We start from the raw sequence: 26,108 nt of genomic DNA, 5'->3' as shown, positions 1-26,108 counted from the left end.
TTGTTTCCCTTTACTTAACTGTCTTCAAAATAATGAGCTGGTCCCTTACACCTTCCAACAGTAATTGTTTTGGGTGTCATTATGATTTAAATGTTTGATTTGTTTCAACCTACTGCAGTTATTTTTATTATTCATGCTCCAACTGTCCCCTTTTTGACAAGTGGGAGCCTCTCTGTGTTGCGTTCTAAGTCCCTGCCATGAATCTAGCGGTCTTTGAAGTTAGCAAACTTTTTTTTACATTCTTCAAATCCCTGGCTTGCCCCCCTCACACTGTACCCCTACCCTCACCCCCACCCTCTCAGCAGTTATTTGCTTCTCAGAAGACTAAGACCATGTGTTATAAACAGCCTCAACTTACAATGTTCCTCATCTGTACAATAGAGATAATAATAATGCCTACCTCACAGGGTTGTTAAGAAGATTAAATGAGTTAGTAATTGTAAAGCACTTGGAACAATGCCTAGTGCAAAGTAAGTGCCAGCTAAGTATTTGTTAAATGAATAACACTCTCTCCCCATCACTCACCTGCAGGTTTCTCAGTCACTCTGCCTTTTTTCTCCTTGTCTCTAGGCTCAGAACCTCCCCTAAGGCTGTCTGAGTGTAGATGCATCAGTCACTCAGCTCAGGGAACAAACACTGCCCAATTCCACAGCAAATTCCTTTCCTTGGGGACAGTGGGAACTCTTCTCCCACATTCCATTTGCAGAGCCTGACAAGCTCTCCAAATATGCATTTCAATCTGCAAACACAGCTCTCCAGCTTGGATTATCTCTTCTGGCCCCTGGTAAGTTAGCACAACTGCCAGCCCCTAGCTTGAGAGCAGCCAACATTGCCTTCAACATCCTAACATTTTGAGGGACCCTCATGCAGCCAAGCCTCCTTCTACCCGAGGGCTCCTAGAGCTTCCAGAATGTGCATGGCTGCTCAGCTCAAATGGGCTCTGGATTTACAGGTGTGCCCGGTCCACTGGCTGGTGGGTCCTGCAGGTGTTGAATACCCCAGGCCTGGAATGGTAGGGATCTTCTGGCCCTTCCTATTAGGATTCAAAATGGTCAGAGCCAACAGATTCCAGTGAGATAAATGAAAAATTAGGACCAAAGAAGGGGTAAAAGCTAAAAGAAAGGAGGCAAAGGACTGGTTGCCTAAGGGATTTCTGAAGCTTGAAGCCGGTCTTGGCTCTGCTGCAAATCCTCCTTGGCCCATGTCAGAGCACTACTGTGCTGAAGGACAGTGGCATGTTGGTGAAGTGTTTAACTGCCATCATGGCCCTCCTTGGTTACTTCTGTGGCCTGGGAAGAGAAAGTGGGAGCACAGCAGGCGGCGGAAACGCCTGCTGAATCTTAAGATCAGCTTATTCCCACCTCTTTTTGTAAAGGCCTTTCCTACCTCTGTCCCCTGCTAACCCAAATCCTGACCCTCTCTCATGACCAATCACAGAAAGGAAAGAAAATCCCTTGGCTCCAAAATGACATCCAGAGAACCAAAGACAAGCCTCAAAAATGCCTACCCATCTGCCAAGAGGCTGCTGCCGAAGATGGAGAGGGAGGCAGAAGCAGAGGACTACTGTACCCCGGGAGCCTTCGAGCTGGAGCGTCTCTTCTGGAAGGGCAGTCCCCAGTACACCCATGTCAACGAGGTCTGGCCCCAGCTCTACATCGGCGATGAGTAAGTGTCCAGGCTGAGCCTCACCTCTGGCCTCACCCAGGAGAAGGCAGCCACCCCCACCCCAGCTCACACCCCTCTCTCCCTCCTAGCCATGAGCTGTTGTTCTTCGGGTTAATGGTATTGTGAGAACTCAATTAGGGCTGGGTTTATCCTCAAATTATAGAAAACCCAGAAAAGGGGCTTATGCAACATAGAGGTTTATTTCTCTTTCATATAAAAGAAGTCCAGAGGAAGGTGAGCTGGGGCTGGCATGGTGACTCCAGGGCCATCAGGGTCACAGGCTCCTGAGTTCTGCTCCACCATCCCAGAGGTGTGGCTTCCCTCCTCAAAGCTGTTGCCTGGGCCAACAGTGCTGCTAGAGCTCCAGCCACCATCTGTGGGATCCAGGCCACAGAAACATAAAGAGAAAGTAAGTGCATCTTTCCAGAACAAAGTGTCCCCCATGTTCTCCCCTGCCACTAGCTGCAAGGGAGGCTGGGAAACGGAGCCTTTAATTTTAGCTGGGTATAACGGCAGCACGAACAAAGTCAGTTCCCAGGTTGATGACACAGGAACACATCAACTTACGTGTTGGTCAAGCATGGTAGGCCTAGCAAAGCTGAGGTCACTGTCCCCTCCTCTAGATTTTTATAGCCACCAATTCCCATTCCTCAGACAGCAACTGGGAAATGTCTACTATAAATAATATTAATAATAATAATACTAATATTAATAATGCCTATCACTTACTGAATACCACGTTCCAGGCACGGTGCTAAGCATCTTGCATGAATGAGCTCAGTTTGAGAAAGAGCTCATTTTGAAAGTCTTCTGATTATTCCATTTTAAAGATAAGGAAATCAAGACACAGGGCAGTTAAGCAATTGGTCCAAGGTCCACAGCTCAGTAGGTGGCAAAGAGCTGGGATTCAAATGCAGTTCTGCTCAACCCAGAAGCTTTTATCTTAACCAGTACTCCTGCTCCTCCGTCCACCCCTCAGGGTTCCTGCTCAGCTTCCATCTCGCCCAGGAGCTGATGGCGTAGGAGCCCTGCATCACAGGATGTTAATAAGCACCATGCTGCTGAAAACCCAGAGATGACTGCCTAGTTGTGGGAAATCCAGGGGGCAGCATCCCTTGTCTTTATATTTCCTTAATATTTAAAAAATGTTTTTAATGTTTATTTATTTTTAAGAGAGAGAGAGAGAGAGAGAGAGAGAGAGCGCATATGCATGAGTGGGGGAGGAGCAGGGAGTGGGAGAGGATCCAGAGCTGGCTCCATGCTGACAGCAGAGAGCCCCACGTGGGCTTGAGCTCACAAACCATGAGATCGTGACCCGAGCTGAAGTCAGACACTAAATGACCAATGAGCCACCCAGGTGCCCCTCCTTAATATTTCTAAATTGAAAAAGTTAGAAAAATTATGTGCCTTTTTATACTAAATTAAACTAAACTAGAGGGTTATAAAAACACATTTCCCTCTGTCCTCCCTTAATTTTGCCACCAAGTAATCAGTATTGAGCTCACTCGCATACTCCCACTACTTTATGTATGCTGCTGCAAATGTAAGGTAGCATATACACACATATAAAGGGTTTTTGCTTCTTTTGAATACTTTTTAGGGGAAAAAAAGGAATCATGCTACTGGGTGCTCTTACTACCCCACAGTAGAACTGTACTCCAATTTGTCCAATTGTTTCCCAGTTGTGAACATTAGGGGAATATCAGTGAGGGGTTTAGGGGACTCTGTACAGTTTTTTTAAATTTTTTTTTAAAGTTTATTTTTGAGAGAGAGAAAGAGCGACTGAGCAGGGGAGGGTCACAGAGAGAAGGAGACAGAGAATCCTAAGCAGGCTCGGCTCTGTCAGCACAGGGTCTGATGGGGTCTCAAACCCACTAAGCCGTGAGATCATGGCCTGAACCAAAGTTAGATGCTTAAACAACCGAGCCACCCAGGCACCTTTGTTTTCTATTCTTAAATAACAGCTTTTTTGAGATATAGTTCACATTCCATAAAATTCACCCTTTTAAAGTGCAGAGTTCAGTGATTTTTTAAATTATATTTACAAAGGTGTACAACCAGCACCACTCATTTCAAAGCATTTTCATCTCCTCCAGAGGAAGCCACCTGAAAACTCTCCATTCTCCATCTTCTCACAGTCTTAGGCAACCACCCATCTGCTCTGTTTCTATTTACCTATCCTGGGCATTTCCTATAAATGGAATCACAGTATATGATTTTTGTGTCTGGCTTCTTTCACTTAGCATAATGTTTTCAAGGTTTGTCCAGGTTGTAGCATGGGCCAGTATTTTTTTCTTTTTTATTGCCAAACAATCTCTTGCTATTTTTGCAATTTCCCTAAGATTAACTCTAAAATTAGTTCAAAATTTAAAAAGGTACAGACATATTTGACCCCAAATATCACTTTAAGAAATGTAATTTACAAGTTTGGGGCACCTGGGTGGCTCAGTCGGTTAAGCGTCTGACTTCCGCTCAGGTCATGATCTCACGGTTTGTGGGTTTGAGCCCCGTTGTCGGGCTCTATGCTGACAGCTCAGGGTCTGGAGCCTGTCTTCAGATTCTGTGTCTCTCTCTCTCTCTCTCTCTTTCTGACCCTCCCCAGCTCACGCTGTTTCTCTCTCTCAAAAATAAATTTAAAAAAATTTTTAAAAATGTAATTTACAAAAATAAGAGTATCAATACATAAGGAAATATGCATAACTATGTGTATTTTATCACTGAAGTAGCAAACAAAAAAGGGAGGGGAATCTGAATCTCTTATCTTTTAATTATAAATGCAGGGGCGCCTGGGTGGCTCGGCTGATTAAGCAACCGACTTCTGCTCAGGTCATAGTTTCACAGCTCATGAGTTCAAGCCCCACATTGGGCTCTGTGCTGACAGCTCAGAGCCTGAAGCCTGCTTCAGATTCTGTGTCTCCGTCTCTCTCTGCCCCTCCCCTGCTTGCACTCTGTCTCTGTCTCTCCCAAAAATAAATAAACATAAAAAAATTAAATGTAGCAAATATATGGTTTTCCTACTATAAAAATAATACATGCTTATTGTATAAATATAGAAATCTTAATTTCTCTATTTGTAGTAGGTTAACAAGAGAACCTTCCTCATTGGGTTGTATGGGTTAAATGAGATAATATATGTAAAGTATTAGTGCAGTGTCTAGTACATAGTAAGCACTCAATAAAGGTTAGCTCTAATAATAAAGTAGTGATTAATGTAAGGAAGAAAACTTAAATTTCTCAGAGCAATCACCAAACCCCAGTATTCTGAAGCCACTCCTATTCGTATTTCCAGCTGGAATTTCTGTGTATTATTTTGGTTTTAAAACTTGTTTTTATATAGTTGTAACTATATTATTCATTGTATCTTTTTTCCCACATCGTATCATTCATAAACTTTTCCTTTACAACATACTTCTCATACTTTGAATTATAATATAATAATATATATCAAATAATAATATATCAGGTGAATATAAGGTCATTTATTTAACCACTTCTCTATTGTTGGACACATCAATTATTCCTATGTTCTCACTTTTTTTTTTTTTTACAAATAGTTTATTGTCAAATTAGTTTCCACATAACACCCAGTGCTCATCCCCACAAGTGCCCTCCTCCATGCCCATCCCCCCTCCCCCCCACATCCATCAGTCCTCAGTTTTTGTCAGCATTCAAGAGTCTCTCATGGTTTGCCTCTCTCCCTTTCCCCCACCATTTCCCCCCTTCTTCTCCCCCATGGTCCTCAGTTAGGTTCCTCCTAATCCTCGTATACGTGCAAACATATGGTAACTGTCCTTCTCTGCCTGACTTATTTCGCTCAGCATAACGTCCTCAAGGTCCATCCATGTTGCTACACATCCCATGTTCTCACTTTAATAAATAATGCTGCAGTGGACATCTTTATGCATAAAATCTTTTCATAGGATTATTTCCTTACATCTGACCCTGACAGTGGTATACCTAGGGGAAGAAGGATTAAGATTTTAAGATTTATACCGTCTCTGGCTCTTTATCTATACTGTTCTCTTTGCCTAAAATGCCCTGCCCCTCACTTCCTCTCTGTGTCCAGATTCTGTACATTTTACAAAAACCACTCAAGTCACTGCTGCCATGAAACTAGCCTCCCCCAATCTGCATAGGAGAAGTAAGTTTTTTTTTTCTCTGTATTTTATACACTATATTTACAGTTGCTACAGCTTATAATAATTAATAACAATAGCTACGTTGTATTGTATACATCTTACCATGTGCTGTGTCCTGTTGCTAGGCATCATTTAAACTCAACAACCCTATGAAGGAAGTACCATTATTACTCTTATTTTACAAATAGGCAAACCAGGGCTCAGAAAGTTTATCTATTTGTTCAGTCAGTATTTAGTGGCACTTTGCTATGGAGCTGCAGGGGATACAAGGAGGAAACTGAGGATCAGAGAAATTAAGTGACCAGACCAAGCTCATACTACCAGTAAGTGGTAGAACTTAAAATTCAGATCAAGAAAATGAGGTCAAGGGGCACTAGCTTGCTCAGACAGTGGAGCATGTGACTCTTGATCTCAGGGTTTTGAGTTCAAGTTCCACGTTTGGGTGTAGATATTACTTAAAATCTTCACTTGATCTTAGCCAAAAGGCCAAGAAGTGATAGACTACTTAAAGTCTTTAAGAGAAGAAAAAGAAATGCGGTCAATCAGATACAGAATGCTGTTTTATAGCTAAGGAGAAGAGATGTGGAGAAATGTAACAGGGAACAGAAGGATAACATGAAGCAGAGTAGGAGTGTGGGGTTCGAGTCTTGGCTCTGCCAGTCACCAGCTGTGTGATCTTAGACAATTTATTGTACCTCTCTTCACTTTATGTGGCAACAGAGACAGGGCTCAGTCCACGGGGTGAAGATGAGATGAATTAAAACAAGTGCTTGGCACAGAGTACGTAAATGCCTCTAAGTGTTTGGCACTATCATGATTCTGAGAAAGTGACACAGAAGAGGCGGATTCCAAGCGTGACTCTGGAAGATGGGTAGGATTTCAAGAGTTCTGGGCAGAGGGAGCAGGATGAAGAAATGCATGGAGGTGAGAATAAGCAGGGTGGTGTGTCCAGAATACCAGGGATAGATGTGGGAGATGGACACTTTCAGAAGGTCTAGAACTGAGCCATGTTTGACTGCCACGTGGTCGATTCAGATTTAGCCCTGTTGCAGGAACAGGTGACCCCAACATCTTGGTGGCCTACCACAGCAGAGGGTTATTTCTCCTGCACATGCCACATCTGTGAGGGGCCAATTCTGACTGTGCTCCACATCCACATCACTCTAGGCCTCAGGACCCAGGCTGACAGGATATATTGCCATCTGGGATATATTGCCAGTTTCCTGGAGAGAGGAGGGCCATGGAAAATCACGAGCTGATTCAGAAGCGACACATGCCACCTCTGCCCACGTTTCAGTGGCTAAAGCAAGTTCAAGCCAAACCCTCGTGTTTGAGGAAAGGCCAGGAAAGTATAACCTGTCAAATATTCCAAATGGTAACGCACAATCAACCCCAGCCACAATCTACTGCAGGTGTAGTGGTTTTGGGCAGGACCTTTTACCTTTCTGGGCCTATTCCCTCATCTCTAGAAATGATCTCTAAGAAGATTCAAAGAAATATGGAATATGAGAACATTCTGTGTGACAAATACAAATCTTACCATTATTGTTACTTAGGGAGAAAGAAACATGGGAAGGTAGGCCAGGGCCAGCTTGTGGAAGACTGAATGCCCGCCAAGCAACTCTCTTCAGGAGACACTGAGTGTCTGAGCAGGACAGTCAAGTTCTAGTTAAAAAACTGCCAGATAACAGGGTGTGATGCAGTAAGATATGCTTGCCTCCTTGACATCTGACCACAATCTTGTTCCTTCAACCAAGAAAATGTCACTGCCCTTTCGATTCATTCCAGCTTTGCCTGGTTGAGCCCCAAAACAAACATACACATACAGTCTAGGCAGGCCCCACGGTCAGTGTGTGTGACCTGCGTGCACAGCAGGGGCAGGGGATGCCAATCAGCATGGCATGGTGCTTCACGGGGCTTGTCCTCATCTCTGCTCAGGGTCCCTCCTAGACACCCGCTTACAAGGCTAATGAGACTCACAAATGCTTATTGAGAGAGCAATTAATTCTGATGCCAGTATGGCCACATGGAGGTTAGAACCCTGTTGAGAGCAGGCAAGGCTGCCTGTGTTTCTTGGTCTCTTCGTAGGTGTCGCCCAAAGCAGCAAAAGGCTCACAGCTGGCTCCTCATGCACAAAGTCTCAGTTTTAATTTGAAAGTTGCATTTAGCTTGATTTTTTTTTTTCCTTAAAAGCACCTACAATTTTTGAAAGGCAAGTATCAAGGGTCTGGAAGTGAGGGTGGTTAGGATCCAGGAGTAAGGATGGACATCCTGGGGTAGTCGGTTATGCCTGGGACCCATTGGGGACCAGACTTAGCCCAAAGAAAGCAGTTCATTTTTTCTCCCTCCTCTCCCTTCAAGGGCTTCTTCATAGAAAGATGCAGAAGGGCTGAGCATCATCTGCTCCAACGCCACAGTGCCTGGTCAAACACTGGTCCCCATGTGGCCTTGGACAAGTCCCTCATGCCTTCTGAGATTCGATTTCTTTACCTATAAGGTGTGGATCCCATGAGTTAATACATATGTCACTTAGCACAGTGCATGGCACACCCATAAGTGTGAACTGTTACATATCAGGCAGGTTCTGGAAATTCAACTCACAGTGTGAGAGACAGAGCACACCTTCATTGTGTTTTGCCATTAAGGGTCCTTCTGTGCTTTTTAAAAAAAAATTTTTTTTAATGTTTATTTTCGAGAGACAGAGCGACAAAGAATGAGCAGGGGAGGGGCAGAGAGAGAGGGAGACACAGAATCTGAAACAGGCTCTAGGCTACGAGCTGTCAGCACAAAGCCCAACGCGGGGCTCAAACCCTTGAACTGTGAGATCATGACCTGAGCCGAAGTCGGACGCTCAACTGACTAAGCCACCCAGGCGCCCCTAAGGGTCGTTCTGTGTTAAGGGCAGCCTGGAGACAGGAAACACTCCTGGTCAAATTTCTCCCATGAGATGTTATCATGAACTCAAGTTCAGGCTACAAGGAAGGTACCTCCTAATGGGTTTTTTCAGGCTCATACATCAACTGCCCCCACAGATACTGTCCTGGCCTGCCAGGCACCCAGCCGGCCTGAGGCCTAAGGAGGCAATGCCACACCAAAACCCAATGGGCCTGTGGATTTCAGGACGTCTACAGCATTTTCACATCCCAGCTTATCCCAAGGGGATTCACCATGTTGAATGCCTGATGGCTCCAAGTCTCCATTGCTTACCAGCCCTGGGAGGGCAGAGTTGACACTACCACTGCAGCCCAGTGGGAATCTGGGTGGTGTTGAGTGTGCTGGGTCAGTGAAAGGCCCTGGGCCAAGAAAACAGGCCACTGGTCAGATATTCTCACCAGAATGGCATCCTGGCTCCAGGCACAGCCACCCTCTCCCCACCCATGTCCCGCAGCTCGGTGGGGGTGTGAATCTGCTACAAGTGGGAACCGTAGGGTCAGCATGGAGTAGGGCAAAAGGCCTCAAATGGGATTCAGGGGCACAGAGTTCAAGCCCCCAGTGCTGGTGGTCATTATGTGTGGCCTTTGGCAAAACATTTTACTGTTCTGGGACTCAGTTTCTTTATTTGTAAAATAAAAGGATGATTTCAAAGGTCTCTTCCAGCTCTAAAATAAAATTCTTTAAGAAATGTGCTATTAAATAAATTAGGCTTTATTAGGTTCAAGCACATACTTGTTTTATTACTTTTAAGTCATTCAAATTAGATTCAAATTAGGTTAACCAAGTGTTGCCCTCCAGAGAGCCAGGGACTTGCGTCAATGATGAGATAAGAATAATTCATCGCCTCTTATCAATCAGCAGTCCCTAAATGGGTGCTTCAAAAGTGCTTGAGTATGCTTGAAAGCACTGAGTTTCTGTAATTTAAATATTCTCTCTTTAATCTCATTCACATTTTTCATTTGCTTAGAGAAATCTTTTTTCTTTTTTTCCCTTGTAGTCAGCAGGAGGGGAAATATCCTGGTTACTGTCAAAGTGATTGCAAATTCCCAGGCAGGGCAGCCTCCCATAGGCTTGGCTGGAACAGGAAAATTGAGAAATTTCTCCTCTCTCTCCCGATGTCAGCGTCCCTATGAGCCAATGCCAAGGTGCTAAGTTGCTCTGCCGCTTGAATGGCGGGGGTGCTAAGCACCTCTCCATTTTTATTAAAACTGTAGTTGCCTCCAAGGTCTGGCTTTTGGGGTCATCGACAGGCATCTGCCCTTCCCCCTAAAGCCTGCCTCCTCCTCCCTGTGGTCAGCCCTACTCAGCCTGAGCTCACTTTCAAGTGGTCTTGATATCTTGCCCTTTCTGCTTTTCTCCTCCCAACCAGACCAACAGCCTCGAAAGCAGAGGCATCTCCAGGCCTGGCCTGTAGTTGAGGAGGCTGGAAAGTGAGGTGAAAGCAAGTCAGCCAGCTGAGCCGGCCTTCCGCCTGTAAGTGGGCTTCCTGCCAGTGCACCTGATAGCTGCAACCTCCCTGGACAAAAAGAAGGAATTAATTCAGCCTTCAGGCACCAAGCTTAGCTCAAACTTGACTGCTTCTCCATGGTGGACCGTGGCTGGTTTAGGATGTGGTGAAAACACAGCCATGGTTGCCGATTTAACGTGCTGAATATTAGTAGAAAGAGTTGGAAAGCTGGGATTCTGAACCTCCCAGTACCAAAGGTGACTTAGATACGACTGGGCACCAGGCATGGGCTAAGTGAATGGGAGACCTGGCTGGGCCTTTCCAGCTTCTCAGTAAAGGCCTCAAGCAACATCAACCACTTCCTTTCATGGTGAGCAAAATGCCTAGTGTAATTATTAATAGGACATCACTTCTCAAATCCACGCCTCCGAGTATTCTTTTTCCCCTCTCAGCCTCCATCACAGGGGCAGATGATGAAGAGATATCTGACAAGAATTAAAAATGCTGGGGCCACCTTATATCTTTGAATAGCCAGTGTCTCCTGAGAACTAAGAAAACAACATCTATAAAAATCATGGTATACACCTGCATGTTAAGTGAATACATGACACACTCCTTACTGAAATTTACAAAACACCAAAAAAAGAAGAAAATTAAAATTCTCTATGATCCCTTTACCCAGAGATAGCCACTGATAACCTTTTGCTGTACATCTTTCTGCTGCTTTCTTCCCTTGAATTTATCTTTTACCCTTTCAAAGAAACTTGAGTACTGCATCATTCAATTTACAAGAATCTTGTAAGGAAAAGTACTGCCAGTGTAATTGGTTCAGTTTAACAAAGAAAGAAAGCTGAAGGTCCCAGATGTTCTGTTGTTTTAGCTCGTGCAGCAGTGTAAGTGTACAAACTGCACCTGTCAGCCCTGTGTGTTCAGAAGGATCTCAAAGCCAGTTTCATTGTCAGTAAGTGACAAGAACCCCAAGAAACTAGAAAGCCAGGGAATTTGACTTTCATTGATGAAATTGATGGAGAATTGATGGAGATCAAAAGCTAGAAATATGCCCGCTGTTTTAAAATCCCCCTGTAAGGAGTAGGTGTGGTCAAGACTCCAAAGGAGAAAATCCCCATCAGGGTCATAGCCATGAAATAACGCGCGAACACCGAAGTGTCATACACACCAGAACGAACAGGGTGCCAGGGTACAGGATACAGGCTATTGGCAAACAAGAGTCCACAATCAGTGCAGGAAATCAGCAGGTCCTCACAGACACAAGGGTATGGAGAGCACCCAGTCATTAGTGGGCTTTCTTCAGTGCCCAATGTAGAATCCTGACAACGTGGGAGCAGCTGGTTTCCCACGGCAAGGGGGCTTTGGGAGGGCTTGACTAGGTGTATATGTGCACGTCCCCCTCCCCTCTGCGCAAGAGCATACACCTAGGGAAAATGGGCTTTGGGGCAGATGCTGAGGTATTTGGGCTGGGAATCAGCAGGGCGCCAAGAGGTGTGGGAAAGTGGAATGTCAGGAGTGCCGCCCAAGGAGACTGCTTCACCAAGAGTGCTCTTATTCGCCATTCCTCAAGGGTGGTGGGTTCAAACAAGCTTCCTGGAGGAACTTCAGAGGAGCTGAGAGGAGGCTGGGTCAGGCCAGATAAGGAGGAAAGGAGGGGGGGACTCCGAATGAGGAAACTGGGCCATGCAAGAAGGGAGTCACTTCACTGGCCTTCCAATCTGGAGTAAGAATCCAGGGCCAGGCCAGAGGTTCACAGTGAGAGGAGATAAAGGGAATTGGGTCAGAAACAGAGATATGGCAATGTTCTTCAAAAGTAAACTGCATGAGGGGCGCCTGGGTGGCTTAGTCGGTTAAGCGTCCGACTTTCACTTAGGTCATGATCTCGCGGTTCGTGGGTTCGAGCCCTGCGTCGGGCTCTGTGCTGACTGCCAGCTCAGAGCCTGGAGCCTGTTTCAGTCTGTGACTCCCTCTCTCTCTGACCCTCCCCTGCTCATGCTGTCTCTCTCTCTCTCTCCTAGAAATAAATAAAAAAACATTAAAAAAAACAAACAAACAAAAAAAAAAAAACAAAAGTAAACTGCATGAGTCCATGTGTGAGAAAATGTCCAACCTTATTGGCAAAATGAATGAAAATGAGACATCTTTTCTTTCTTTCTTTCTCTTTCTTTCTTTCTTCTTTCTTTCTTTTCTTTCTTTCTTTCTTTCTTTCTTTCTTTCTTTCTTTCTTTCTTTCTTTCTTTCCTTCCTTCCTTCCTTCCTTCCTTCCTTCCTTCCTTCCTTCCTTCCTTTCTTTTCTTGCTTCCTTTCTTTTTGGACAGTGAAATTAGCAAAGAATAAAAATCAGAATGTAAAATGAGCAAGCTTTCAGGAGGATAATTTTTTAATTTTTTTCCAGGAGGATAATTTAGTAACACATAACAAATGTGTTAAAAATGCTCATACCCACTGACCCAAAAATTCTACTTAAAAAAAATCTCTTCTAAGGACATAATCAGAGATGTGTCCAAAGAAATAAAGTTATTCATTTATAGTGTTTCTTATAATATCTGCCACTCCCCCTTCACGAAAGAGATAAAGATAGAGTCAGAAGGAGAGAGAGGAGACAAATCCAGAAGCAGGGGCTTGGTGAGGCAAAATTGAGATTTCCCTGCAGAATGGAACAGCAGGCAGCTACTGAAGGCTGTATGTCCACAGAAGAAAATGTTTACAATTTTTCACCATGTCAAAGGTTTTGAAACTTTCATACAGTATTGTATCCCAAAACAATTCTCTATATAAAATATATACATCTATGCATAGAAAAGCAACTGGGGAATCTTATATTAAAAAGCAAAGAGACTTTATCTCTAGGGGGTAGAAATACAGGTGATTTTTTTGCATGTGGGAGGGAATATGTTTTTTCATTTTCTTTTTTAAAATTTCTTTTTTTTTTAAAGGCTGTTTTTTTTTAAATTTTTTAATGTTTTATTTATTTCTAGGAGAGAGAGAGAGAGAGAGCGTGAGCAGGGGAGAGTCAGAGAGAGAGAGGGAGTCACAGACTGAAACAGGCTCCAGGCTCTGAGCTGGCAGTCAGCACAGAGCCCGACGCGGGGCTCGAACCCACGAACCGCGAGATCATGACCTAAGCGAAAGTCGGACGCTTAACCGACTAAGCCACCCAGGCGCCCCATCTTTTTTAAAATTTCTTAATGTTTATTTATTTTTGAGAGAGAGAGGGGCCGTGAGAGAGGGGCAGAGAGAGAAAGACAGATAGACAGACAGACAGAATCAGAAGCAGGAGACAGGCTTCACGCTGTCAACACAGAGCCCGACACGGGGCTCAAACCCACAAACTTTGAGATCATGACCTGAGCTGAAGTTGGACACTCAACCAACAGAGCAACCCTGGCACCCCTGTTTTTCATATTCTGCACTGAGCAAGTGTTATTTTTGTAATTAGATGACATGTTTTTATGACCTAATTTCTTAAATAAACAAACTGCTAACATTAGGATTTTTTATTAAACAACCAGAAACTAAGGCTCCTGCATCATCTAGATTCTACAGGTAAATTCCCCAGTCTGTCTTTCTCCTGAGCTTTTCTCCTCAACAGAAGCACATTTCTTCATCTCTTTCCCACATGACATATGTAAGCAGATGGTCCTAAAATTTAAAGAAATTTCAAGAAAACAACAGGGTGCTAGGGAGCACCCTCTGACCCATCTCACTCCCAATAATTGCTGAGCCAGGCATTTGGGCCAATTGGGGAATCTGCCTCTGTCACAGCCACTATATACCCAGAGTACTAAGACTTGATCTCTTTGCAGATCCTCATTTTACCATGGATACTCTCCTGAGCTCGCAGTTGTATTCTAAGTAAATAAGGAGGAAAGGAGAGGAAGACTCTGAATGAGGAAACTGGGGGCAATCCCCACAGTGGTGTGTAAGGACACCACCTCCCCTTCCTGGCTCAGGTAGCCACACAACCCCTGAAAACCTGCGGTGGGCCTCAGATACGCACCAGGTCTGATCTTCCCCAGGAGCCCTCTTCTCTCCCTCAGACAGCTAGAACCCGCTCTGTGGGATGGCTGTGGAGGTGTCATGCAGTGAGTCTTGTCACATATCTACCCTGATCCTTGACCCCAAAAGCAACAAAGTGCAAATTGCTATTTATTCAAACTACCATTTGATTATGTTGAAACCCAGCTGCTGAACCCAGAGAGAACAGTCTTTATGGTGGGTAGGAACTTCCTGTCAAGGACAGTTAATTTTAATTTTTCCACTGAGCTCAACCTCAAAGTGAGGTTGATTGCTACTCAGCAAGATGGAATGCATTAGCGGAGGCTTTAATTGAGCACAGATCTATGTCCCAAAAGCATAATGTTTGTTGTATACATACTTTGGGACAAGAAGAAAAATGAAAAACAGGTCTTTCTGAGGAAGAACTGAAAGCAGAATGTAGTCCATAGTCAGGATGGCAGCACCAAAGGCTAGCTGAGCGGATTAGAGGAACTCTCCACCATCCCATGGCTCAGTTCCAATGGGCTGTTTGCAAATGTTTCTAAAAGCTCAATGTCTGTGTTTGGGTCTCTCCTTCCCAAACACTGGACTCCATCGTGGTTCCTCTCACGACCAAGAATAAGCTCCAGGAAACCAGCGACAGATGGGGGGGGCCCTTGGCCAAGGGGGGCCCTGGCATATTTTTCCTGCTGCAAGGCTCCTCTTGGCCCAGGGTATTGATCAATGTTGGCATCCACTATGGTCCCTTCTGTCTACCTTACCAGTCACCTTGAGATGAGTCCTCAGCTGGAGCACAATGCCACTTCTGGCCTCTTCTTGTTATGGTTCCAGGCTCTTGTCATCTTTCCTGAGCTTCAGAACTGCTCCCTTTGTGCTGCTGAAATCTAGTTGGGATCACCTCCTCCTCAAACACTCTCCTTGACCCCTCCAAATACAGATCCAAGCACTTCCGTGTCCCAGCCTCACACTCCTTCTCCAGACTTCTCTCTCCTCTCTGCTCACATCCTATGCTCTGGCCAAACCAGCTTCCTCCTCCCTGCCCCTTTCCCAACCCCTCAGCAAGTCCTGCTGTGACCCCAGCCTGGTCTAACTACCTTCCTCTCTGGCTGTACAACTGCGGCAGTCTCCAACAGAGCTCCCTGCTTCCATTTCTTCCCCTCTCCAATCCATCTCCAGACTGTCTTTTAAAAAGTAAACAATGCGGGGCGCCTGGGTGGCTTAGTCGGTTAAGCGTCCGACTTTCGCTTAGGTCATGATCTCGCAGTTCGTGGGTTCGAGCCCCGCGTCGGGCTCTGTGCTGACTGCCAGCTCAGAGCCTGGAGCCTGTTTCAGCCTGTGACTCCCTCTCTCTCTGACCCTCCCCTGCTCACGCTGTCTCTCTCTCTCCTAAAAATAAATAAAACATTAAAAAAAAAATTTTTTTTTTAAATAAATAAAAATAAAAAGTAAACAATGCTCCTTCCTTAAAACCCTCTGTAGCATGTGGTGCTCCACCACACTTACAGTAAAATGCAAACTCTTTCCTGTGGTCTACAAGGTCCACCATGACCCAGCCCCTGCCTGTCTCTCCGACTTCCTCTTGTACCACTATCCCCCTTGCTACTACAGCCACACTTGTTCCCATTCTGTTCTTGGCACTTGCTGTTCCCCAAGCCTGGATGAAACACTTTTCCTCCAATTCTACCGCTGCCTAAATCCTTCCCATCCCTCCGTCTTAGCTTAAATACCACCTCCCGGCAAGGCCTTCCCCTACCACCTTACATAAAGCAAGACCACAGTCATTCAGCACAGCTTTTACTGCTTTCTAAATTAAAAAAAAATTTTTTTTAATGTTTATTTATTTTTGAGAGACAGAGAGAGAGCATGAGTAGGGGAGGGGCAGAGAGGGAGACACAGAATCCAAAGCAGGCTCCAGGCTCTGAGCTGGCAGCACAGAGCCTGACATGGGGCTTGAACCCACAAATCGTGAGATCATGACCTGAGCCAAAGTCAGACGCTCAACCCACTGAGCCACCCAGCTGCTCCGCTTTTTTCCTATTTCATCCTTTGATCATAGTGGGTTTGGGGTAGAAGGGAGTGTCTGAGAGTGAGGTCCTGAGGGACCCTGACTAATCTGTTCACTATTGCACCATCAGCACCCAGGACACTGACGGGCACACAATAGATTCTAAATCATTATCTGATGATAAATGACTGATTGCAGGAAATAACAAGCATTTCCTAAAAGGCCTTCATCATCTCCAGCCTCCACACCTTAAGTAGTGCTACTTCCCTGTCCCTGCATCCCTCTTTCCCTCCATCACTGTGTTAACATTCATAGTAAGGCCCTCTCCCATAAAGCCTCTCCTGGCCCCTCTAGGCAAAAATAATTCCTGGTTCCTCTGACGACCTTCCTCTGCCGCCTATCCCAAGGCCACCTACTTCAACATGACTTTATTCTTTGTTCCTGGATATTCCTGTCTAGAAAGATAAGTCTGTAAATCAGAAAGTAACTTCACTGTTGGCTCCAGGAGCTTCCTGAAATCAACTCAAACAATAGACAGCTCAAATACCTTAGAAAAATGCTTTGCCAAACTAGGAAATGATTCTTATCATTGCAAGGGTTCTGCATGGTGTTCACCAACCCTGTGAACATCAGTGTCAAGAATTTTGCCCAATTTCAATAAAATCCTTGCACTGTAACACCTTCTTAAATCAGTCATTCCAGCCCCAACCCACCCAACCCTATAAACGTCTGGAAGGTTCAGAGGAGCGACCTTCTTTAAAGGGTTTCCTGAGCCTCTGTAAAGGTGACCCCCTCCCTTACATTCAGCTTTGCTGGATGAACAGATTATTCTGGTGGCCTTCTAGGGGATTTGGCATGAAACAGTGCACTCCTGCGACCACCATAAGCGTCTAGCACTCAGCTCTTCTGTCTATGGTGAATGATGAAAGACTGAATGGATGAGCCACTAGCTCACCTACCGCACCCTCCACTCTCTCCTTTCTTGAAGCGGCCGATCCAGAAACATTCGGTCAAGGGGTCAGTAAGATCAGGGTTTTGGATTAGGGAGGTCCTTCACTACAGTGACTAGGCTTTATTTTGGAGTTTATGGCATAAACCCATGGGCGGGCCTGAGTGTCCCCCCAGATCCAGGCTAAGGCACCACTCAACCAACCAGCCTCTCCCCTTGTGCCCAGGGCGACAGCACTAGACCGCTACGGGCTGCAGAAGGCCGGCTTCACGCACGTGCTGAACGCGGCCCATGGCCGCTGGAACGTGGACACGGGGCCTGACTACTACAGCGACATGGCCATCGAATACCACGGTGTTGAGGCCGACGACTTGCCTACCTTCGACCTCAGCGTCTTCTTCTATCCCGCGGCCGCTTTCATCGACGCCGCGCTCAGCCACGACCATAGTAAGAGATCTTGTGACCCCTGGTGGTCCAACCCCCAACAAACGCGCCTGAGGCCCCGCCCCGCGCCCCGGGCGCTGCGCGCACGAAGCCCAGCCCCAAACCGAGGCCCTGCCTCTCACCTTGGCTGGAGGCGGGATCTGCGCACTTTTGAAGCCGGTTCTGCGGGGGTTGTGTGTGATTGAGCTGGGAATGTCTGAGGCCCAGGATCCTGGGAGCCACACTGAGCATACGGCAGGTGGGGTTCAGGCCTTGATTGCTTCTGTGGGATATCGGGATTGGGAGGGTCCAGAGGAAAGGCCTTTGGCCTGAATACCAATTCCCTAAGGCTCATCACCGATCCTTGGAGGCCCTCAAACCTGAGACTACAGCCCAGACACTAATTGTGCCTGCGCCCAAACCTGACTAATAGCTAGGGGCTTCAATGCCAGAAAACCTTCAGGGAGCTGACGTGACTGGGATCTATGGAGAGACTTCAGATTTTCCTGCCAACCAACCAAGCCGGCAGCCTTCCCCAATCCCCTCCTTCCCACATACTCCGTCTAGTTAGGCCTCCTATAGAAAGTGACAACTTAGCCTTTATAAATGGCGAAATATATTTGAGAATCTGAGTTTTGCACCCATGATGTCCAAATTTCCCAAGGTTAATTATCCATTCTTAACTTTTTTTTTTTAAGTTAATTTATTTTGAGAGAGAAAGAGAGCAGGGGAAGAACAGAGTGAAGGAGAGAGAGAATCCCAGGGAATCTCCAAGCTGTCAGCACGGAGTCCAATGCAGGGGTTCAATCCCACCAACCATGGGGGCGGGGATGGGGGGTGGGGGGTGGCGCCTGGGTAGCTCAGTCGGTTAGGTGTCCGACTCTTGATTTCAGCTCACATTCCATGAACTGGGAGATCATGACCTAAGCCAAAACCAAAATTCTGACGCTCAACTGACTGAGCCACTCAGGCGCCCCAATTATCCATTTTTAAAATCACCATGCTAATCCCTGCACTCAAAATACAGTTTTAGCTGGTCTAATCCAGGTTAAGGCTACAAGGCTATTTTGGAAAGAAAGGCATGGCTTATGTATGCATTGGAGTAAAACAATATGCAGTTATTGCTGCAGGGTGTAACTTAGAGGCCAGAGGTACTTCAACTCCCTCATCTGTGCTCTGATTTTAGGCACATGTGTCATACTCCTTTATGGGGCCGTCGCATAATTAAGGTTATCCAGCTACTGAAACCCTTTCCTGCCACAAGAGTCTGGGATTATGAGGCTGACTGACTGACCAGATGGCCTGCTTCAGGATCTTGCAATCTGCAGGTGGGAGCAGGCCAAGTCCCAGACCTTGATGGCCATCCCAAAATGGTACTGGCCCCACAGGTAGCCTCAGGCACCAATAATTTGCCTTTTTTTTTTTTTTTTTGGTTCAGAAAGCAATATCACAGTGAAAACAAGAAAACCCCCCAGAGCCTAAGTGCTTATATTAGGGGATGCCTCATTTCAAAGTTGTGCTTTTGTGAGTCTATTTATGGACCATCTTTTGTATTATGCACATTCTGGGTTTCCAAGCAGTATCAAAAAGCAACTGGACTGTCTGGCTCATCAACATGAGGTAAAATTTGCCTCAGATTATTTGAAGTTAACTGAAAACATATTTGACAAGAAAAAACAAAAGGCTACAACAACCCAATCCTTCAGTTTCTGTTTAGTGTACTCTTTTGCCATCACTGGACCTTCAAACTTTCTCTTAATGGAAGGGGTCTGGCAGACTTTGGAAAAGACAGGCCGGGGATCAAATTCACACCTTACTAACAATGTGATTTCTCTAAGCCTTGGTTTCTCAATCTGGTGATGAAAATATTTACCTTGAAAGGTTATAATGAAGATCAGCAGTAACTCATATAGAGCATTTAGCAGAGAACCTGGTGCACAGCGGGTTCTCAGATGTGTTTGATAAAGAGAGGTTGTGCACCATGAAGCACATAACCACACTAGCATGTGTGCATCATAATAATAAAGTTTCCAATCCCAAAAGGAAAAAAGACATTCCAACTTTGAACTAGTACAATAGACTCTTATGACAGCTTGTTTTCAGTTCCTGGCACACCATTTTAGAGTCTTCCACCCCCCTCCCCTTTACCCCCCACCAAATTAGGAAAGAATGGGGCTCTCAAGTCATGCTTAGCCCTGGGCAGATCAGAGAGCATTGATGTGGAGATGTCAGACCTGTGTTTGGGCCTGACTAATAGACCATATGGCCAAAAGCACCTAGTAAAGAAAGGGTCAATAGAGGAAAGTATATGCCCAGATCAGAGAACATGCAGGGGTTAGAATTAGTGAGCAGTGGGTATGGGACTAGACTAGTTAGCTGGTGAAGGGAGCCCGACATGACCTCATTGCAGGAGGGAGGCTGGGGTCCCTTCTCAGTGCCCTTCGCACTTGAATATCCTCAAGTCCGGGGTTCAAATCAAATGTGAACCCTGCAGAATCTGGCAGGGAATGTAAACAAATGAAACTGGCTGTGTGGAAAGCACAGGGGTGTGGGTAGAAGGTGCTTGTGGCTAAGTGGAGAGCCCCATACATTTTCCAAAGGGGGCAGCTGCTATTCACTCTCAGCCGGCATTGTCTCGTGAGAGTAAGTGCAAATGTGGTAGATCTGATTTTTCAGGAAAAGTTTCCAGTCTGGATTTTGATGTGAAATTGCCCAATTTTTAAGCGTTGGCAACAATTTGAAAATTTCTTAAAATACTCCAAAGGCCAAATGAAAGATATCCAGTGGCTGTCAGTTTGTAACCTGTGCTAAGTAGTCAGAGTAACAAAATAAAAATACTCATTAGCCCAGCAATGACATTGTCATAGATTCCATCCAGCGGGGATGGCATGTGCTCAGCCTTCAGGCCACATGCAATGGGCAGCATGTCTAGTAGTTCATCAGAGATCTAGGGGACACTGCTGTAGCATTTTAGAGCCAGGCTCACTCGTATGTTTCTTATTATACTCTTGATGTAAGAGGTGTTGATGGACAGTCTGGCCCAAAGGCAAGGCATCTCTCTCTCTCCCCTCTCTTGTCTTTCCTATTCTTCCTTGGCTAGTTTCAGCCAAGCATACACTGTTTCTCACTGCTGCCCCTCACATCCAATCTTGTTAATTCTTGTTGAAAAACCTTCCTTTTGGTGCTGTAGAGCTGTATCCATGGGGCCCACTCCCACCCCTATCCTACTCTGACCCATCTCTTCTGAAAGAACTCCCCGGGCAACTGCAGTCACTCTTGAAAAATCTCAGAAATAATCTAGTCCAGTGTTTTGCCCTGAGACCTGGTGAAACAGGGGCCCAGAGAAACCAAGTGATGTGCCCAGGGTCACAGAGCTAATCAGAGGCCAGTGGGAATTCCCTCTGTCATTCAGGCCTCTCAGAAGAGTCCTTTGCCCTTATTTTGAACGCCCAGTGACTTAACTGTATAAGAGGTCACCAAAAATCATGAAAGGTGAGGCACTCCTGCTGGTTATGACATCCGAAACAACTGAACTTGTCACTCTTCAGCAGAAAAAGAAGTACTGACAAAATACTGCCATGGGAACCCCGTTTGGACTGCCTTAACTGCTCCTGCCATGGTATTACGTCAGAGGTGAAGGAGTGTGGTTTTAATTTAATGAAAGCTTCTAAGAAATCCCGGGGAAGATAATGTGAGGCTCTAAAGATCAGATTTTAGTATCACCGTTCTCCTTTTGTTCTTTCTTTTTCTTAAACAGTCCACAGCCTGCCTTTGAAGGCATCTGAAAATGCATCATGGCTAAGGCAGGTATGAATAAACAAAGCAAGTCTGCTTTTGGGCAGGAACGTGGTTCTCTGGTGCTTCTAAGCTTTAACCAGACAGGGTTTTCAGGGTATTTTAAGGGTCCCCAGCCCCACTGCAGCGCACACAGGCCTGCCCCCCAGCAGTTCAAAACACACTTTTTCTGCTGATTCCCGCACCCCCAGAAGGGTTTTGGGAGAAGTATGAACACTGCCTTTGCAGGCTGCTGAGGGAGGTGAGTGAGTGAGAGACAGGCAAAGGGCATCCCCCCAAAACAAGGAAGGAGGTTGTGTATGACAGCATGCAGCTGGCAGGGGTGGGGTTGAGTTGAGGGTGGGGGTGGTGGGGTCAGTGGGTAACAGGCTTGGCCTGTATATCGGATTTGTGTGACAGGGGCCTATCTTTTGTCACCAGTGAAAACATGCAACTGGGAGCAGCAGAGATTCTGGTATATGGGTTTTCTTTATAAGACCATGGAATTCACCTTTTGGTAGAGGGTAAGAGGAATTATTAAGTTGAAATTACCATTTCTTCAACATAGATCGTGACCTATCGGTGCGTCATAAAGTCAGTTTCGTGAGTGCAGCCAGCATTTCTTAAAAAAAAAAAAAAAAAAAGAATTGAAAAGAATTGAAAATATTAGCATGTATTGCATGTAGTGAAAGTTCATATTACCTTATGGAACTTTGTCTGATACACACACGCTTGTGCTATCACATAGCATTTAAGAGCTTTGAATCTGAGGTCAGGGAGCCTGGGCTCGAATCGCACACGGTTCTGTTGCTTCCCAGCTGTGCAAACCGGGCAGCTCACTTCTTTGCACTTTATCTCCTCTGTAAAACAGACATGATAATTTCATCATCAGTCTGTTGTGCCGATGGAGTACGGTGAGCTCTGTAAAAATGTACTTGGAAAATCGGTGGGTGAGGTGAGGCTGTGTACACGTACGCAGTGAACCGTGTGTTGTGTGTTCAGAAGGGACACGGAGATGTGAAAGCCACTGATCTAGGAAACATGAGTCCTGACAAAGCTACCTTCTCCCCGGCCCACGCGCCCCCCCCCCCCCCCCCCGGCTGGTGTCTAGCAGACAGCCTCCTAGTGTCTCCGGTATGGGCCCCGCTGGGAGCAGGCTCAGTGCAGCTGTCCTTGCACTTGTCTCCTGAACCCTCCTGAGAGCTTTCTCACCACCCAGTGCTGGGCCCCAAAGGGTGGTGGTTAGAGCCACAGAGCAGAGGGAGCAGTGCCTGGGGGGGAAGTGGCGTGCTGAGACAGGCCCTTTACCAAGGGAGGGAGACCTATCTACCAAGCTCACATGGCTGAGGGCATTCATGCTGCTTTTGTAAAACCAAAATTCAGCTCCAGAAGCTTCTGCTGGAGCAGAGCACGCCCTTCTCCCCCTTCCCCCTTTCTCTCCCACCCCCCTCCATCTCCCTTCACCCTTTTTCTCCCCTCCCCTCCTCCCACTTAACAGACTTCAGGCTCCCAAAAGACTTAATGAACTACAGCTTTCGTCTGTTTCAAGAATTTAGTCGTGACAGAAAGAATTACCCTTTTTGCCAGGAGAGGAAGAAACGCTTTAGTTATCAGCACAGCTGGCGAGAGGCCAGGCAGCCTCTGGAACAGTCTGTGGGGATTAGAATGCCAGAGGTAGACATTCCAGACCGGGAGCACAACCATGCCCCGCAAGAGCCAGGGCCAGCCTCCCCCAAACCTGACCTAGCAATAAAGAAGCAGGCCCTGCTTCTTGCCTTCCTTTCTAGCCAATGTGCCCAAGGAAAATGTGGTGCAGTCACACTCTTGTAGCTTGGCATCATGGCGGGTGGGATCGCAGGGCCGTCTGGTAAGCGTGTGGAGATTCATGAAAATGAATTGTGGTAAAATGAACAGTTCCTGTGAAGCACCTCTCTGTGCCAGCCCTGTGTGTATGGAGGGCCACCATGGAGTTCTTCATGTGGGGCAAGATGTGTGGGCCTCAGCAGCCAGGAGGAGGGGAGAGGGAATCCCATGCCTGATGGTCAGGCCCTATTGGATTTCTCACTCTGCCTGGGCATGGTCCCCTTGCACAGGTGAGGGGGTGGAGGTGAGAAGGACGTGGGGACATGGGGGAGCCATGTCCATTCAGAAGTGTTCTTCAACAATCTGTTCTCATATCCTGACGTCCCATAAGCTCAGTAATGTTCATAAGTGTCTTCTTGGTCACCCTTCTCAGCCACAGGCCTGAGAATCAGGAATAGAGACATCACTGGGGTCACAAGTCACACAGCTCCAGTTGCCCCTATCCCACAAACACAGGAGAGGACAGCCACTGGGATGGCAGTGCTGGGGACAGCCGGAGAGCCTAATCTCATTACTTTCTCTGTACACAGAGCACAGTGGCCAGTGGATAGTACACAGAAGGGCCTCAGGAACAAGTTGCTTTTAACTATTTCTAGTAATGACATCCCCCTTTTGGGTGACCCCTGGCATGTCATTTCACCACTCTGAGCCCATTTCCCATCTGTAAAGCAGGAATGATGATAATGAAAGCTTGAAGTTTCCGTTAAGAATAAAATGAGATAACGCACAGTGATGTACCACCGTGTGAGCTCTAGAGCACTACTAAATGCAGACCTGAAGGGTGCGGAAGGTGCTTCACACTGTGGCTTCTCAGCTGGGCCCAGCTGATGCCATGGTAGTGTTGTTTTGGTTGAAGTATATAAAGAAACTCCAGCTTCATTCAGATATGTAGCTGGAGAAGGGAAGAATTTTTTTAACAGCCTTTTCAGGTAATTGTAGATATTTTTCTTTAATACTACAACAAAACTCGACAAGTAATAGTTTCTTAAATGTTAGCTGTGATGTGCAATCTGAAACCATATCCATGAATGTCCTATGTACTCTGTTATGTGAAAATCCACTGGTCTCTCGCACTTTGAATGGATTTTTTTTAATGCATGCATGACTTTGTAATATCCACATTGGTCATTTGGAACATACTGGCTTACTAAGTTATGTAGATCTTCCAAATGTTGACACCTTTCATTGTGCATTATCAAACTAACTCATTTGTTAATATCACCACCAATCTTAACAGAAAAATCTAAAAGATTAGGAAACTGTCAAGCTCACAGTAATAAACACATGTATTCCAAAATTCCATTTTGCTCAAAAGCTTGCATTTTATCACTGGGAACAAACACCACTGGTTATTTCCTTTGACATGACAGAATTATTTTGTTCACTTTTTTTTAAAATTTTTTTTTAATGTTTTATTTATTTCTAGGAGAGAGAGAGAGAGAGAGACAGTGTGAGCAGGAGAGGGTCAGAGAGAGAAGGAGTCACAGACTCTGAAACAGGCTCCAGGCTCTGAGCTGGTAGTCAGCACAGAGCCCGACGCGGGGCTCGAACCCACGAACCGCGAGATCATGATCTAAGCGAAAGTCAGACGCTTAACCAACTAAGCCACCCAGGCGCCCCTGTTCACTTTTTTTTTTAAAGATTTTATTTTTGAGCAATCTGTACTCAACGTGGGGCTTAAACTCACAACGCAGAGATCAAGTGTTGCATGCTCCACTGACTGAGCCAGCCAGGCTCCTCAGTTTGTTCACTTCTGAGACAAAGTCTACCAAATTTCCAAGTGTGAATTATCATGGTTTTTCTGTCATTTGCCCTGTTAAGTAAAAACAGTGTTTCATGAAACAGTGGCTAATTCAGCTTGCAACCTTATCTCTTATGCTTTTTCTTGTGATAACCATCTTACTCTGGCACTCAGCCAAAGTCCTTTAAGTGTACATACCATTTCATCACACAAAATATTAAGCAGAAGTGTAACCAAAGGCTGAAATTTGATAAAATTAATTTGTACTGCTTTATCAAGGATATTCTTAAGAGAAATTGGTGTTTCCCCCCCCCCCTCCCCCCCCAGGAGCTCATGGTGGTGAAGAATGCAATCATTACTAGTATACTGTGGTGCCTCTTCTCCCCACTGCATTTCAGGTAAGATCCTGGTTCACTGTGTCATGGGCCGCAGCCGGTCAGCAACCCTGGTCCTAGCCTACCTGATGATTCACAAGAACATGACCCTGGTGGACGCCATTCAACAAGTGGCCAAGAACCGCTGTGTCCTACCCAACCGGGGCTTTCTGAAGCAACTCCGGGAACTTGACATGCAGCTGGTGCAGCAGAGGCGACAGGCCAAGCACAGTGACAACAGTGAGAAGGCTGGTGAGAAGGAGCTGTAGCGCCCCTCACAGGGCACGCAGAGACACTCGGGAATGGAGAGGGAAGCTGAAATAGCCCTGCCCTGTGACCTGGGACAGTGGAACCAAAGCTTGAGTTCCTCCAATCTTAAAACTTCCCAGGTGTGTGCTGATGAACAGGAGGGAATCAAATCTGCCTCCTGGATGAGGACTTGGCTTCATAGCAGAATGGGGCAGACCGCCTTCTCAGCCGAATTGGTTACAGATGAGCATGCAGTTCTGCACAAAGGTGCCCATATTTTTATTATTATTAATTATTATTTTCTGGTAAGATGGAAGCAGAAAAGGATCAGAAAATATGTAGGCAGTGTGCTGTGATTAAATGTTTGGCATTGTCTGAAAGTCAGATTCTTTTTTTTCATGTTTGTTTATTTTGAGAGTGAGTGAGCGAGAATTCACATAAGCAGGGAAAGGGCAGAGAAAGAGGGAGAGAGAGAGAATCCCAAGCAGCCTCCACGCTTTCAGCACAGAGCCTGACACAGGGCTCGATCCCATGAAC

The 26,108-nt window shown here is 45.9% G+C and overlaps 1 protein-coding gene across 1 annotated transcript; it reads left to right on the top strand.

The window, feature by feature from the left end:
- Window positions 1-1,465: 1,465 nt before the first annotated feature.
- On the top strand, window positions 1,466-25,591 carry DUSP29 (dual specificity phosphatase 29). Its single transcript, XM_039235086.1, has 3 exons — window positions 1,466-1,665; window positions 17,374-17,594; window positions 25,347-25,591. Exons 1-3 carry the CDS (start codon window positions 1,466-1,468, stop codon window positions 25,589-25,591), a joined length of 666 nt encoding a protein of 221 aa, XP_039091017.1.
- The last annotated feature ends 517 nt before the right edge of the window (window positions 25,592-26,108 follow it).

This window comes from Hyaena hyaena, unplaced genomic scaffold, assembly GCF_003009895.1.
Source record: "Hyaena hyaena isolate Hyena2069 unplaced genomic scaffold, ASM300989v1 scaffold_97, whole genome shotgun sequence".
Classification (NCBI taxonomy): domain Eukaryota; kingdom Metazoa; phylum Chordata; class Mammalia; order Carnivora; family Hyaenidae; genus Hyaena; species Hyaena hyaena.
This window is presented reverse-complemented; position numbering and strand designations above follow the sequence as displayed.